At 35.9% G+C, this 17,470-nt stretch overlaps 2 protein-coding genes across 2 annotated transcripts; one reads left to right on the top strand and one right to left on the bottom strand.

Moving 5' to 3' along the window:
- Nucleotides 1-5,453: 5,453 nt before the first annotated feature.
- LOC148568899 (uncharacterized) lies at nt 5,454-7,767 on the top strand. Its single transcript, XM_088484814.1, has 4 exons — nt 5,454-6,257; nt 6,530-6,597; nt 6,690-6,967; nt 7,376-7,767. The coding sequence occupies exons 1-4, from the start codon at nt 5,454-5,456 to the stop codon at nt 7,765-7,767; spliced, it is 1,542 nt and encodes a 513-aa protein (XP_088340940.1).
- A 4,272-nt stretch (nt 7,768-12,039) lies between these two features.
- Nucleotides 12,040-15,572, bottom strand: LOC107639689 (pectinesterase/pectinesterase inhibitor PPE8B-like). Its single transcript, XM_016343251.3, has 3 exons — nt 15,053-15,572; nt 14,113-14,643; nt 12,040-12,859 (listed from the first exon to the last, which is right to left on the bottom strand). The coding sequence occupies exons 1-3, from the start codon at nt 15,384-15,386 to the stop codon at nt 12,162-12,164; spliced, it is 1,563 nt and encodes a 520-aa protein (XP_016198737.1). The 5' UTR covers nt 15,387-15,572; the 3' UTR covers nt 12,040-12,161.
- Nucleotides 15,573-17,470: the final 1,898 nt, after the last annotated feature.

Genomic DNA, 17,470 nt, shown 5'->3' with positions numbered 1-17,470 from the left:
ATATGTTGCAGAATTATTTATTTATTTTTTTTTTTAGTTTCATTTAAGATTTTATTGTTATAATTTTTCTGGTGATTATCTTTGTGTAAATAAAAAGAAAGACAAATTATGATGAGATGAAAAAGAAAAAAAGTCATGAGTGAAAATGACAAAAAAAAAATTTGAAAAAATCATATTAATTTTCTGTGTATTTAGTTTGATTGAACTAGGATTAGTTCGATTGTCAATGCAAATTGGGATATGACTTGGTAGTTGTTGAATCAAGTTGGATTTTCTTTTATTAAGTATGGATAATACTTGGTAGTTACTAAATTTCTTTTAAAAATTTAGTAGTTGATACTAGATGAATTAGGTTGTAATTCAATTATATTGATGCATGTAATGAATTTGATTATAGTTTAAAGTCCACCATAATTGTAGTGGAAATTGAATGTAAGTTTCTTTACACATAAAAATCGAACCAAAATATATACTTATGTAATTCTCTTTTTCTTTATTCTATTCTATTCTAGTTTTAGAGACAAAACACAAATATATAACCTGGGTAATGCTAGGGAGACAAAAAAAAATAGCCAAAACTTGCCTTATTTAGCATTCATTAATTGTCACGACAATTAATGAATGCTAAATAAAACAAGTTCAGGCTGTTTTTGGCTGATTTTCTTTGGTTACCAAATATTTTTATAACCTCAACTTCTACAAAAATTACTTAAAGGATTTAATTTTTGAAACTAACTTAATTCAACTCCCTTATCAAATTCTAGCATTGCCATCATATTATAAGAACCCACCGTTGACAAAACCACCATTACTTTCAAGGTCACAATTCCTGGAGAATATTTCCTTTATTAGCACCATGCAATTTTCATGCAATTGAAGTGAAGTGACTTCTAACTCCAATTCATTCATATTCAGACACGGCCAACAGTATAATACTATACTAAATTAGCCATAGCTAGCGTGATATTTCTGCTGCAAAAATATAATCATAATCAGAAGGGTATATTAATTAATTACTATGATCCAAATTTTTGTTTTCGTGAGGCATCCAACTTCCCTTACCTTGCTTATTAATTACTAGTTATGCTTTGACAACTGTATTCAAATTTTCTTAACTATGTATTAGTATTTAGTAATTGAGATTGAAATGTGTATGCATGTGAATTATCTAACAGGAACAAAGATGCGGGTCATATATATATAAAGAATGAAACAAAATTATGACTTATATATATGACGTTCATTAGAGAAAAAAAAACGAGTGTATGCATATAATCATTAGTAAAATCCATAATTTGGTTCACGTTTTTCTTGTATTCACCTTATCAATATTTTAAATCAATGATGAATTTTATTGGCCGTCTTAACCTTTTTTCAGACTATTATTTTTTTGTTTTGTTCTCTAAAATGGAATAAGACATCGATTTTTCAAAAAAATCAACTCTTTTAATTACATGATAAATTTCTTTAAAAGAAAACATTGTCGCGCGTATAAACAAAATATTCTACCAAATTGAGCTATAATCCTTGTATTTTTGATACATATTTAATCATATTATATCCAAAAATTCTTGTCAACATAAATATTCCGTGATCAAACTCTTAATGAAAAAGGACATACATGAATCCAAGTTGGCAAGTCACGTTGCGTTGAAATATTTGGCACTTATTTCAGTGTAGCAAGCGTTAAGGGACACACATCTTGTCCCACCAAATTAACTTAATTATGTTATATTGTTGTTTAGCTTAGCTTGGCCATTGTTTTACCTTCGGCTTTTATTTTCAAGAAGATAGTAGAGTTTTATCCATACAGCTTTCAATTTAAATCTCACGGCTTTCACTTATTCGGGAAACTTGCGTCAATTGTCAAACTCATTATTATCATTACTGCGCATTTTAGTGTGTTTATATTTTTAATATATTTTAAAAATAGCTTTATGTTAAAATCCTTAATTTTCTTTATTATTTTTTAACGTTAAAAAATTAATTTATAGTATGGATAACATTTTATTTAAAATGCTTTTAAGTTTTATTATAAAAAAACTTGCAACTTTTTTAAATATAGTTTAAACAGATCTTTTTTATTATTTTTTTTCTTAATTAAGAGAGAAAAAGGAGTGATTAGTGGTTGTCAAAAAATATTTAATAAAAAAATTTTGTAATTTTGTGAATATAAAATGTACCGTACCTTACAACTCGGAATTGCCACCCTATATCTCGGCCACGTCAGTCACATAAGCAGCAGATCATCACGACGTGATAACAACTCCAAGGATCTCGGTTAAAACCGAAATTCACTCTAACAAACCATCAAATAGAATCAACCTACAACTCTATAAAAACGGCTGCTACCAAATCAAATGGGATCATCGGGGCAACACTTGAATACACTCGTACACACTTCCTACGCTTATACTCTATTTTGTAACTACTCTCCACTAACTTGATCGTTGGAGTCCTTTTTGCAGGTTCTCCGCCCGGTTCGTGCTCAAGCTTGGCGTTTCTCCGCTGCAGAACAAAATCTCTTTCATCGACCAACGGAAGCCGACGTATAGCATGGAGCCGCGCATCCTTGCACGAACATTTTGGCGCCCACCGTGGGGCCCCTACCCCACCTCGCTCTTTAAGTTTCTGAGGCTAACGACGTAATACCCTGCTTTCTACTTTTTCTTCAGGGACCAAGCCATGACGGACCACTCAATGACGCCTACTACCAATCCGAGCAATGCCGACCTCCTAGCTGCGAACGCCGCCCTGCTTGCGGAAAACCAGCGGATGGCCGAGCAATTGGCGGAGATGCAGAAAAACGACGAACAGAAGGCCAATAAGAAAATACACACAGATCAACATGAAGAACGTCAGTCAGAATCCAACGTGAAGACAGGGGAAACTATCCCCAAAACGGCACGATGACGAACGAATCCTTTTTCAGAAGAAATAATGAGTTTTAAAATGCCCAAAAGCTTTACACTTCCAATGACCCTAACGCCGTACAAGGGGATCGGAGATCCTAAAATCCATGTCACGAAATTTGAATCAATGATGTTTCTTAATAGCGACTCCGATCCCATCTTGTGCCGGTCTTTTCCTACTTTCTTAGACGGGGCCGCCCTATTATGGTTTTCTAACCTCCCTGCAGGTTCAATAACAAGCTTCGATGAATTTGCCAAATTATTTATTAATCATTTTGCAGCTTCTAAAATTTATGTGCGGGACTCAGACTACCTCAGCACGATCAAACAAGGACAACACGAAAGTTTGAAGGAATACATGATGCGGTTCACAGAAGCAGCAATGCAGATCCCCGACCTTAACCCTGAAGTGCAATTACATGCCATCAAGAGCGGCCTTCGCCCCGGGAAATTCCAGGAAGCAATCGCAGTGGCAAAACCAAAGACACTAGAGGAATTCCGAGAAAAAGCCCAGGGCCAGATCGAAATCGAAGAACTCAGGGAGGCACGGAGGAGCGAAAAGCCGATGAAGAAGGAAGAAGAGAGGCCTCATCGGCCTATAAGCAAAGACTCTAGAAAACCATTCAAACTAGCGCCGAAATTTGACACGTACACAAAATTCAACACAAAAAGGGAGGATATAATCAAAGAGATCCTGCATAACAAATTGATCAAACCACCAGTCCGAGCAGAATCATACCAAGATCAGAAGTACGTGGATAAAAGCAAACACTGTGCTTTTCACCAAAAGTTCGGCCATACCACAGACGACTGCATCGTGGCAAAAGACCTACTGGAGAGATTAGCCAGGCAAGGGCTCTTAGACAAATATATCTCATCAAGAAAGCAGCGAGATACAGAAAGAGAAGCAGAAAGGGATAGCAGACATAAACATGTCGAAACACCCCCATCCAAGGGGATCATTAACTACATCTCAGGAGGCTTCGCCGGAGGTGGGACCACCACCTCGGCAAGGAAAAGAAGTTACCAAGCAATGATGACAATGGAAGGATCTCGCCTGGAACGACAAGCATCAAGTCCGACCTCACGCATCGACTTCAGCACGGCCGACCTTAAGACAACCTATCCGAACCTTGATGACCCAGTTGTCATCTCGATTCACATGGGAGAACTAACAGTAAAAAAGGTCTTGCTTGACCCAGGAAGTAGCGCCGACATCTTATTCTACTCCACCTTCAAAAAGATGCATTTCAGCGACAACGCACTACAACTGTCGCCCGGAGAATTGGTAGGGTTCTTTGGGGAAAAGGTATCGGTATCCGGGTACATTTGGCTGAGAACAACAATTGGAGAACCTCCACATACCAAAACACTAGATATCCAATTTCTAGTGGTCGATTACCCTAGCCCCTATAACATCATTCTAGGACGTCCATCATTAAATACTTTTGGTGCCATTGTTTCAACTGTTCATCTTTGTGTGAAATTTCCCTTGCAGGATAACACGGTGGGGACGGTTTATGCCGACCACAAGGAGGCAAAACAATGCTACAACGCAAGCCTCAAAACAGTAAAGAAGGAGGAAACACCTCGGATTCACACTGTCTATAACTCGGAGCACATACCAACGCTGGCCGAGCTAGATCCCAGAAATGACAATAGTCGTCCGACACCAACAGACGACCTTGAACAGGTAAAAATAGGTCATGATGAGAAATTTACTAACATAGGATCGGCATTCATTGCAGGACAGAAGGCCGACCTTATCACGATATTACGAAACAACACCGACCTGTTTGCATTGACGCCAGCAGACATGCCTGGTATCAACCCTAACTTCATTTGCCACAAGCTGGCTGTCAATCCCAATGTCCGACCTATACGACAAAAGAAAAGAAACTTGGGAGACGAAAGGAGAAAAGCAGCAGAAGCAGAAACCAAAAAGCTCTTAGAGGCAAGGTTTATCCGGGAACTTTGATTCTCAGCATGGCTAGCCAGCGTCGTAATGGTACGAAAAAGCTCGGGAAAGTGGCGTATGTGCGTGGACTTCACCGATTTAAACAAAGCATGCCCTAAGGATGGTTACCCCCTCCCCAACATAGACAGATTGGTAGACGACACCTCGGGATTTCCAGTGCTCAGTTTCATGGATGCCTATTCCGGCTATAACCAAATTCTCATGCACCCGAGAGACGAAGAAAAAACAGCATTTATCACAGACCAAGGAAATTTTTGCTACAAGGTCATGCCCTTTGGGCTAAAGAACGCGGGAGCAACATATCAGCGGCTTATGGACAAAGTCTTCAAAGATCAGATTGGCCGAAACATTGAAATATATGTGGATGACATGGTGGTGAAATCAACTTCGGAGGAACAGCACAAACACGACCTGGACGAAGTATTTGCACAGCTCAGAAAACACAATATGAGACTGAATCCAGAAAAATGTGCGTTCGGAGTCAAGGGGGCAAATTCCTCGGCTTCTTGCTGACAAACAGAGGGATAGAAGCGAACCCCGACAAATGTTCAGCCGTAATTAACATGCAATCCCCCAGAAACAAAAAGGAAGTCCAACAACTCACAGGTCGGCTGGCAGCTCTTTCTCGGTTCTTGCCAGCAGCAGCGGAAAAGTCATACCACTTCTTTAACACCTTAAAGAAGTCGAACGAATTTGTCTGGACGAAAGAATGCGAAGAAGCTTTCACCAAATTCAAAAACACCTTGGGATCACCGCCCATATTGAGAAAGCCAGAACAAGGAAAGCCCTTGCACCTATTTCTTTCAATTTCCACTAACATAATCAGTTCGGTACTTGTAACAGATGACAGCAAAGAACAACACCCAGTATATTTCATAAGTAAAGTCCTACAGGGTGCTGAAACAAGGTACCCGACGATAGAAAAATTAGCATATGGACTAATCGTCACAGCTCGAAGACTTCGGCATTACTTTCAGGGGTACCGAATTATAGTTCGGACCAATCAACCACTCCGGCAGATCCTAGCCAAGCCCGACCTAGCAGGAAGGCTAACCAAATGGTTGGTAGAACTCTCCGAATTTGACATCACATATCAGTCCAGAGGATCCCCCAAGGCCCAAGCTCTAGCCGATTTCATCTCAGAATTCACAAATGAAGTAGAAGAAACAAAACCATGGGAACTGTATGTGGACGGAGCATCCAATGACAACGGATGCGGAGCAGGAATTCTGCTAAAAGACAACCAAGGTGTATATGCCGAACAGTCAATCAAATTCCAATTTCAAGCAACAAATAATCAAGCCGAGTATGAGGCGTTATTGGCAGAACTAAGACTCGCGAAAGAGGTACACGTGTCGAGCTTGCAGGTATATTGCGATTCCTTACTCATAGTTCAGCAGGTAACCGGTAATTTTCAAACCAAAGATACACTCTTGGAAAAGTACCTACATATTGCTAAGGGCATGATACAGGGTTTTCAAAAATTTGAAATAACACATATACCACGGAACAAAACTCTAGAGCAGACATATTATCTAAATTAGCAACACACAGAGAAGATCAGCAATCAGGAAGTTTGGTACATCTCACACTAACAAAACCTAGCCTAGATTTGCAATATGTCTTAAATTTGTCACAGGATGAAGACTGGCGAACACCAATAATACACTACCTGAGGACGGGAATCGTACCAGATGGTGATCCGAGGTCTTTTAAAAGGAAAGCAACCCAATTCACCCTAATCGGAGATAATCTATACAAACGTGGTTTTTCCCGACCACTGCTTAAATGTCTTGCAGGGGAAGACACCAGATTAACAATAGACGAAGTCCACGAGGGCATTTGCGGACATCATATCGGAAGAAGAAGCTTGACAACAAAGATCTTACGTGCGGGATATTATTGGCCGACCTTAAGGTCGGACTGCACAGACAAGGTCAAAAAGTGCGAATCATGTCAAAAATGCTCGCCACTGATACACAACCCAGCCGAGGCGTTACATACATCGGATGCAACTTGGCCATTCCACAAGTGGGGCATGGACATCCTCGGACCATTTCCTATAGCGCCAGGCCAGGTAAAGTTCCTTTTGGTAGCCATCGACTACTTTACAAAGTGGATAGAAGCGCAACCACTTGCAAAAATAACCTCGGATAAGGTACAAAAGTTTATTTGGAAATTTATCATTTGTAGATATGGCATGCCACGTGAAATTATCTCTGATAATGGTAGGCAATTTACTGACAAAAAGATTACATCATTTTTAACTAACATGAATATTAGACATTATTCTCCTCTGTTGAGCACCCACAGACCAACGGGTTCGCAGAGGCGGCTAACAAAGTAATTTTGTAGGCCCTAAAGAAAAAACTGACCGAGGTAAAAGGTCGCTGGACCGAGCTAATACCAGAGATACTATGGAGTTATAACACAACTCCGCAATCAACAACTAAAGAAAGTCCTTTCCGCTTAGTGTACGAATCAGAATGCGTGATCCCTTTGGAAATCAGTCAAGGGTCAACGAGGACCGAGCACTTCAACGACAGTTCTAACGAACAAGCTCAGCTTGCCGAGCTTGACATCATCGATGAAGAACGCAATCTCACGCAGTTAAGGCAAAAATCAATGCAACTAGCTATGAAACGTCAGTACGACAAGAGAGTGAGACCAAGGACCCTCCAGGAGGGAGACCTAGTGCTCAGACAGATAGAAGATGTTCGGAAACCACCAGGCCATGGAAAATTAGCAGCGACATGGGAAGGACCTTTTCGAATCACTAAGGTGGTCGGAAGAGGAGCTTATCGTCTAGAAACATTGAATGGGACAGCATTGCCGAACACATGGAACATCTCATCACTCAAATACTACTATAGTTGATCATGATATTGTAACATACAGGATGGCTAGGTACTCTTTTTCCTAACCACGAGGTTTTTCCCTAAGGAGGGTTTACTCGGGTAGGTTTTAACGAGGCCGACCATCCTGCACACCTCGAACATGAGGGACAATTCTATCTAAATAAAATCATACATTTCCCCATACATGGATATACAAAGCAGCAATAAAACGCTGTAATCATAAAATATTCGCAAAAGCAAACTCCGACACTATACATCGGAGAAACAGTCGATAAAGTCGGAATAAAAACCAACAAGTCTTTCAAAAAACATACAAGTCCAAACTACTTACTAAAGGCAAATAATAAAAATTTCTTTCAAACAGGAGGAGGCACGTTCTCATCATGATCTTCACTAGCCTCGTCCTGAACCAACTCCCCATTAACGACTATCTTCGTCACATCGAGCTGACGAACATCGAATCCAGGATCAAATAATGACACTTGAGCGACAGCCCGATCGAAGCCCGAGGTGAACATCTCAATACCTTGGTCCTCCAGCTCATGAATTCGAGTAGTCATCTCACCTTTCGCCTTATCATTGTCCCTAATCTCGGGTTGAAAAGATCGAATCTGATCCTGAAGGCGAGCAACTTCTTGTCCCTTCTCCTCCAGCTTAGCAGCCACATCAGAGGCCGACCTTTCCTTCTCCTTCATTTTCGCTGTCATATCAGTAATGGCTCTCTCTTTTTCTTTTACCAAGCATTCCAAAGTAGCAAATTTATCAACCTCAGCCTGCCTTTCAGCTCCAAGCAATTCAGTAGTACGCTCGACGCACAGCAAACGAGAAGCGACAACCTGATCAAACCCACAATTAAAACAAACAAAGAAAACCAGCAAAACAGACAGGAACAGGACAGACGCAAAAGTTTACCTGAACATATTTGCCTAAAGCTTCCAGACCCACACGTCGAGTAAGTATCATATCCCCAGGAAACTGGGAAGCTCTATCAGAGAGCTCGGCCAAGGGAAATTGGTCGCTCCACAAAGAATGGGCGTTTGCCCCAGGAATAAACCCATGAAACTTGCGCTGGCGATCAAAAACAGTAGTAGAAACCTCGGCCACCTCCCTATCATCCTCGGATAGCACCTCCAATGAATCATCAGCCACCCCTCTTTTTCTTTTTGAAGAGACAGGTTGCGCAATCGAAAAAGCAGCACCCCCTTCATCAACATTCTGAGCAGCAGAAGTAGTTACACCTTTTTCCCTTTTTCTGTCAAGAAAAGATTGAAGCCTGGAGGAATTCAGATGCAGTACTCGTCCACCTGCAAAACCAAGCGAAAGACATCAGTGTCGAAACAGAAAACTAATACCAGGGACAAACATGTACATTACCTATATAAGTACGCAACCCTTCCCTATCATTATCTTTTTCAAAATTTAACATCTCAGGGATTGAGAGACACTCGCCGGAAGCAAAGTTTTTCACCAAAAAGTCAATAATCAAGTCTTCTTCGTCACTTCTATACGCCTCAAGTACTTGCATAGGCTCAGAACACCAATACAAGGGATATCTTTCTATCAGCTCGTCATCAAGATAAAAAAGGTATTCTGTTTCTATAGATCGGACTTTCACAAACAGAGACTTGAAATTTTTAAAAGACGACTTGTACAGAAGAAATATAGAACGACCAGGAAAACTGCTTAAACAAACCCATAAACCCCTCCGAACCCCTTTCGACTGAAACAGAGAAAAGAAAACGCCAAGGGAAGGAGGATATTCTAGAAAGGACATCAAACACTGGTAAGCTTTTAGAAATGCCCAGGAGTTGGGATGTAATTGGGAAGGAGCACAATTCAGTTGAGTCAATACGTCGCATTCAAAGGAAGAAAAAGGAAACCTAACATATAGTTCAGAGAAACACGGAGTATACATATAAAAATACCCCCAATCACCCCTATGCTCACAAACCCTATCGTCACTAGAACAAGGGAGAAGCTCGACAGCAACATTAGAGCCATCCTTCACCAACTTCATCGCACGAAACTCCTGGAGAGAATCAAAACTACAATACGAGGAAGCACGAGTTTTAACGTCGTCATGGACCCAATGATAAAGGTCATCCCTTTTTACCTCTACAACTTTCTGCTTCTCCTTCAACTTTTCTTTATCCATTACAAACCACAATTACGAAAAGATGGAGAAAGAATAGAAGATAAAGGAAACGAAAAATCTAACCTTTTGAAGACATTTTCTTTCAAAATCAGAGGGAAAAGAGTGACTTTTCGAAGAATCACCAAAGACCAATAACACAAACAGCTTATTACAAACCACTAACAAAGTGGGAACGCAAAACCAAAAACCGCAGAGAAACCAAGGGTCAAAACCGGTTCAGTTACAAGCATTAAGTAAAGTAATGGCAGCACGTTTTCCTAAAATAATGGGAAAATGCCCTCCTAATGCCAGTCGTTTCGTTTAATCATCTTTCAAAAACAACGGTTCGTGCTTCACGCCCAAAACGCACGCAACGTTGAGCTTGGGGGCTGGCATGACTAGCCGAGATATAGGTCATCCTAAAAGCTCAACTTGCTAAAAACCAAATACCCAAGCAAGTCAAGCTTGGGGGCTATGTACCGTACCTTACAACTCGGAACTGCCACCCTATATCTCGGCCACGTTAGTCACATAAGCAGCAGATCATCACGACGTGATAACAACTCCAAGGATCTCGGTTAAAACCGAAATTCACTCTAACAAACCATCAAATAGAATCAACCTACAACTCTATAAAAACGGCTGCTACCAAATCAAATGGGATCATCGGGGCAACACTTGAATACACTCGTACACACTTCCTACGCTTATACTTTATTTTGTAACTACTCTCCACTAACTTGATCGTTGGAGTCCTTTTTGCAGGTTCTCCGCCCGATTCATGCTTAAGCTTGGCATTTCTCCGCTGCAGAACAAAATCTCTTTCATCGACCAACGGAAGCCGACGTATAGCACGGAGCCGCGCATCCTTGCACGAACATAAAATATAGGGATTATATATAATGGAATGATATTATAATTGTGAGATTTTTTGAATAATAAATGTTCTTATATGGTAATTGCTTTAAGGTTTATCTCGTCTTAGATGAAATTAAATTTGTCTCTTTATTTTTAAAAGATATATATTTTGGCAAGAAAAAACACATGGAGAGTAAGTATCTACAAAAGGCATTCTAAATCTCAAATTAGTATAAGAAGTATATTAGAATAATAAAATAATTTAGATCTTATTAGAACATATCATGTGTGTATGATACGTGTTTCAAATATTTGTGATATGAATAGTTCATCTGTTATTTAAAAGATATTAGTTTATATTTTTAAAATGTTTTAATTTATTTTGATTTATTTTAATTTTGTTTATTTAATTACTAGATTTGACCTTATGTTTGTAGGCTTATGATATTTTATATTTTAACCTAATAAGAAGTTATAAATACCTCATAAATTAAGGTAGTAGTGATATAGAATGATTTAGAGGTTTAAAAATCCCTTTTTAATTTCGTGATGAAATTATGGAGTGGACAATTGAGGTTGAGAAATCTCTCCTATTGCATCGAGAAATTGGATAGAAAGTTGAGAAGTCCCTTCGATTCAATTTTTAAATTATGGCATTGACAAATTAGATTGATGAGTCATTTCTTATTACGTCAAGAAATTGAGTAAGAAGTAGAATGATTCTCTTTCTATTCAATTTCAATTTATCTTTTTGTTTCTATTTCAATTTCAATGTATTTTTTTTAAAAAAAAATTTAAGGACTCAGCACTTTTATTAAAATTTGGCCAGTATTTTACCAGTAAAAGAAAAGCAATAATCCCACATACCATTAAATGAAATCTTATACAATTCAAAAATTAAAATATCAATAATAACTAATTAATAACTACAAATCACAAAACTTGATGGCTATTACTCCACTTTCTTTAATTTAAGTTTGAATCATTTATATTACATACGTATCTAAATGGCCATCGGTAATGGACCTTGTAATAGTGGCATACACGTTTAATAATAACCAAGTACTAATTTCCTAGAGTGATCAAAACAGTTCACTTTTTCAATATATTTTCTGACCCACCTTTCAGGTAATTTTGGTTCATACTCAAATATAGATTTTTTCGGTGACTTATACTCAAATATAGATTGAAATCATACATAGCATTCGGCACAAAAAAAAAAAAAAAAGAAAAAAAAAGAATGAACCCGCAAAACATAACATTTATTCTTTCTCTCTATATCTCGGCACATTCTCAATATGCATCAGAGTAAGCACCATATATTTTTCCATTATTGTAAAGAACAACTACAAGAGCAATAATAATTAATACTTCATCTTTATGGTATACAAGATTGGCAAGTTTAAATAACTTGTTCTTAATTAAACAGATAATCCAGCTGAAAATGCGACACCAGTTGAAGGCAACCATGAGTTCCCTTGAATGAAGTTTGCCACAGTAAAATTACTAGCTTCACGGGCGGTTTTCAAAACACGGTATCCAGGCCATTTCACTCTGTTAGCTACACCCGCACCGGGACCAGTGTTCATATACTCAGCATAATACAGTGTGTCCAACCCAATGCTCCCATTCCATGGTGCCCAACCTAGTGGGCTTATAACGTCGCTTATATAATTTTGCATAAAAACTGTTCTTGAATACTTTTTCCATGGCCTCCCCAAGAAAGATTCCGTCGTCTTAACAAACGGAACGAGGTCAGAGTCAGCGATTATGTTGCAGAATTGCAACGAGAACCCTGTTGGTTCGTTAGGATCTTCTCTGCCGTGTGCAGTGATTGCGTTCTTTTGGTCCGCTGACCCTTTTTTGATAAGTATGTTGCATTTTTGGAAGACGGCGGTTCCATAGCCGAAGATGAAATCGATGGTGCCGGAAATCGTGCACTCTCTGAAGAATTGACGCATTGAGTGAACGTAAAGGGTGTCTTGGTAGCCGAAGATTCCACAACGGAAAAAGACGGAGAAGTCAGAATCGGTTCTTAGTGCCACGGCTTGCTTCTTCGCTGGCCCTGCTGTGTTTTGAAAAGTAATGTCTCGTGCTATAAACCCTCCTCCAACTACAACTGCATATGCCAAATGCGTACATAAGAAAAAAAAATGAAATTATATGTTAGAAAAAGTGCATCTTTTTCTTTTTTTTTTTTTTTCATGAAAATGGTATAATAGCACAACATGCGCATTTAATTACTCATTGAATTCTAGAAAAAATAATACAAATAATTATAAAAAATTAAGAATATCATTTGTATTATATATTTTTGTATAAATATATATAATTTAATTTATTTTAGTATATATTTTATTTTTTAATATTTTTATATTAATAATTGATTTTGATATAAATTTTAAAAAAATTATAAAAAAATAAAACATAAATCATATATGGCCATATATATAGGTGAATTCTATTGTGACGGTTATTATGATAAATATGATAGCAAAAGTATGATAACATTTAAAAAGTATAATTTAAATTAAAGTTATATTTTTATTATTTGAAAGTATTTTTAAATTTGATTATATGTTTTACTATTTGAGTTGTTATTGTTAGAAGAGTTCAAAAGAGAAATGCAAAGAAAAAAATGTTAGTTAATTATTATTTGAAAAATAATGATCCGTTTGTAATTTTTTTTTATCAAAGATATAAGACTCGAACCCACAACTTCTTAATTGAGTATGAGAAAACTATGCCATTTAAACTATTACTCATTGGTGATCCGTTTGTAATTTTTGTTTCATATAATTATTTTAAATTTATAAATTGAAAAAATTGAAATCAATGGCCATTAAAAAGTTAGACGATGTTATAGATTTTATTTTATAAATATATACATATAAAAGACATATTATTATTTTTATTTTAATAATATTACTCTTCTTTTATAAATTTATGCAATCACATACTTGTGGTCTTTTCTTATTACGTCATTAATGATTACTTCTCCTAGCATTAGTTTTTGTTTTCATTTACACAACTCATTATGATAAAGATGTTAAAGAGTAACAGAATTTATTATTTTTTATTAATTATTAAAAATTAATATTTAAAAATATAAATTAAAAATATATTGTTAAATTTTTAGACTACAAAAAATACCAACAAACAACAATGAATTACGTTGGCCTTGAACTTTTCTCATTACTTATATCAATCAATCGATTTGGTTATATATTTCTAATATATAAATGAGCAAATATGATAAATTAATAAATATATATATAACAATTGATGAAAAGTAAAATTTAAGAAAAGTTTATATGAAAGAATGTAAAAGATTAATGCGAGTGTATGTTGTTACGAAGTTAAAATTCTTACCAAAGGTGGCCGATCGAAAAGTTGTCCAGCCGTCGACATAATTTCGGTTGCCGGTGATAACAGTGGCACCGATACCATCTCCGATCATCATGATATTCCGTTTATTCTTGTTAATCTCTACGTACTCATTGTAAACACCTTTCTTCACGTAAATCACAAACCTCGTATTACTATTATTCGGCGCTGCCATAACCGCATCCATCACTCTTCTAAAGTTTCCACTCCCATCTGCAGCTACCACGGCGTTCGCAACCACCCTATTTGCTTGCAGAAGCTTTCTCTCCCTCGGTTTCACCCACGAAGGAAATCGGCCCTCGCCAGCGCCGGCGGCCGCATCTTCGAAGAAATCATTCTGGGACACATCAACCTTTGCGAGAAGATTCGTTACTGGCGATGTCACTAGTCTAAGGCCAGGGGAGATTAACCCTTTGATGATACTATTTGTGCCTTCGAATCCATTCAGGCATGTGTCTAAATTTGCTAGGACAGCACTTAGCCATGTCGCCAAATCGAATTCTAAGTTGTTTCTCCCTGCAACATTAATTATAATAATGTCACATTTTACTTAGGTTTGTTAAGTATCATGGTATCATGTTCTAATTTTATCATGAGTGAAAAAATATGTATGCAATTTTAGTTTTTAGTATTGTTAAATTAGGTTAGTGATTAGTATTGTTAATTTTTAAATCATGAATTAAATTAGTTTTTCTGCACCATTGGACAAGCTGACATGACAGATGAAAAGTTTGATCATGGAATAAAAATTGAAGAAACAATTTAATCGTTATCTACATTAACAACAATAACTCATCTAATGGCATATATATCACATTGTAATTAACTTTTGTTTTAAAACTTTTCCTTATCGTGCTTGAATCCACCTAGAGAATACAAATAACTAGATTGTTATGTGATGCACAAAGTGGTTATGTAAAGGTACCTTTGGGATTTTGAATGACGGAGAGAAACAAATTAAGTTCATCGGAGGACATGTCCAACAAATCAAGACCGTCAAGAATGGCGTTTGTGAGATGGAAATTACCAAAACCACCAGTAAACTTGGACAGGATGGAACCAACATTCCCCAAGAGCCCAATAACTTCCTTAACAACACCGACGAACTCAGAAGGCACGAGGCATGTTGAGCCTTCCGAACCGCAATTGCCAGAAGCAGAGACCATAGAAGTAAAGTTTCCAAGGAGAAGAATCAACAAGAAGGTGAGTAGTGTCACGGTTAGTGGCACTTTCTCTCTTCTTGCTGAAGAAGAAGCCATATTAATTTGCCGCTATGTGCTTTTGGTACAATATTAGTGAGGTGATGTTGAATGTTCTATTGATGTTTTGCATTGGTGAAGAAGTAATCTTTTATAGGATTATAGTTATATAACGGATATAGAATGTGTAATGAAAGAATGTGGTAATTGCTTAAATAACTCTTCAACCGATAATCACAAGTGTTTTATGAAACTGAGAGTTATTCAACTCTCAAGTGTAAAAGTAATAAATAATATTGTCTATTGTGAATGGTTAAGTGAAATTAAATTAATGATGAATTGTTGTTATCTTCTTATTAATTAAGCGTTGATGAAAGGTTTAATCCAATTCGTTAAACCTTTTGTTTCAATAACACTTGAAACAAGACAAGATATCTTGTAACTCACGGATTTTTTCCATGTGTTGCAAAGTTTATTTATACTTTTTTAAAACTTTTTTAGTTACAATGTTTTAGATTTTTTTTCCAAAAAGTAATTTTTGTTGTGCAAGTTTAAATTTAACAACAAAAAATTTATCTTTTTGTATAAATAGTTATTCACATGAAGTTATTTTCATATGAAAATATTAACATGTATTATATTAATTAAATAATTAATTAAAAAATTTAATTAATATATACTCAAAAAGCACTTGATAAAATTACTATTAAAAAAAATTTTGAACTTTTTATTTCAATAAATGTACAATAAATATTTTGAAATTTAAATTTCATTAAGGGCACAGGTTAACTAAATTCTTAATTAAATATATTAAATTATCAAATTATTTTTAACAATCATCACAATTTTTAGGGTAAATCACCCATCTGAATAATTAATATAGTTTCCATATTACTGATTTGTCCTATTTTAATTTTCATTCCAAAATGTCTTTATACAAATTTATCTGACTTAAAATAATTTAGTATAAGTGCACAATAAATCATTTTAAACAAAAACGATTTACTAGGACTGTACAATGTATATAATCCAGTTTATGCTAAACGATTTATCAGGTGAAGAAAATTGTGATAAATTGATTTCTGTTTGTTGCCACAAATTTTGACCTGTTGCGAAATTTGACTATGGTGTCGAACTGATTCATATATATGAATTGAGTAGAAAAGATTTGGGATGAAACTAGTTGATTATGTGTGGGCAAGATTTCAACGGAGTAGGACTCGACCATGGATCCAAAAAATTTTAATAGTGAGGGCGAAATATATATAACATGATAATAATTTTTATACTAATAATATTCAGTTTACATAAAAAATTAGATATTAAATTATCTATTATAAATTTGTATATAAATACATATATTATTTAACTTATTTTTAATGTGTATTTTATTTGTATTTTAAAATTTATTTTGTACAAGTGATTATTTTATGTATACATAGCATAATTGTTGTTATAATTATATTTTGTTATTATAAAATATGATTAGGTTTTAAAATATCTAATTACAAATTAAAATACTAAAATAATAATTTAAATAATAACATATAATTTAAATTTAATTTTTTATATTTCATATTTAAAAATCTTGACAATATAATCAAAATGTTTCTTTTTTTTGTATATGTCGTTGAACAATCATTTAAAACTCAACTTTTATACGATTAGCTCTTGATGATATTCATAGTTGAAAAAGTTCATTCAATTAGTATAATTATAAAAAACTAAAACTAATTTCAAAAAAAGAAACACAAATAGATAAATAATATTCTTTCGAGTCGATTTCTAAGAAAGAACATCATTCTTATTTAAATTTAAAAATTGATTATTATAATGGACATCTAGTATAAAATACTCAAATTGACTATTAAGTGTCGAAAGTTGAATAAAAAATTATTGTGGGGTCAAATTTAATAATTTAGTGGGGGCAAATAAATATTATTATTATATACTACTCAATAAAATTCCAAATTGTAGTGGGGGCGCTTGCCCCCACACCCGCAAAAGTATATCCATCCCTGGACTCGACCATTAGACACTGAAAGACACGCAGAAAATAGTGACGGAAAATTGCCTGCCGTTTCTCTAACCGCTGCATATTGCCAAAATAGCTGCAATAGACATCTGAGTTCTTCAATGTGACG

This window comes from Arachis ipaensis, chromosome B4, assembly GCF_059453495.1.
Source record: "Arachis ipaensis isolate K30076 ecotype BB chromosome B4, ASM5945349v1, whole genome shotgun sequence".
NCBI lineage: Eukaryota > Viridiplantae > Streptophyta > Magnoliopsida > Fabales > Fabaceae > Arachis > Arachis ipaensis.
Note: the sequence above shows the minus strand (reverse complement) of the source record. Positions and strands in the feature narration are given on the sequence as shown.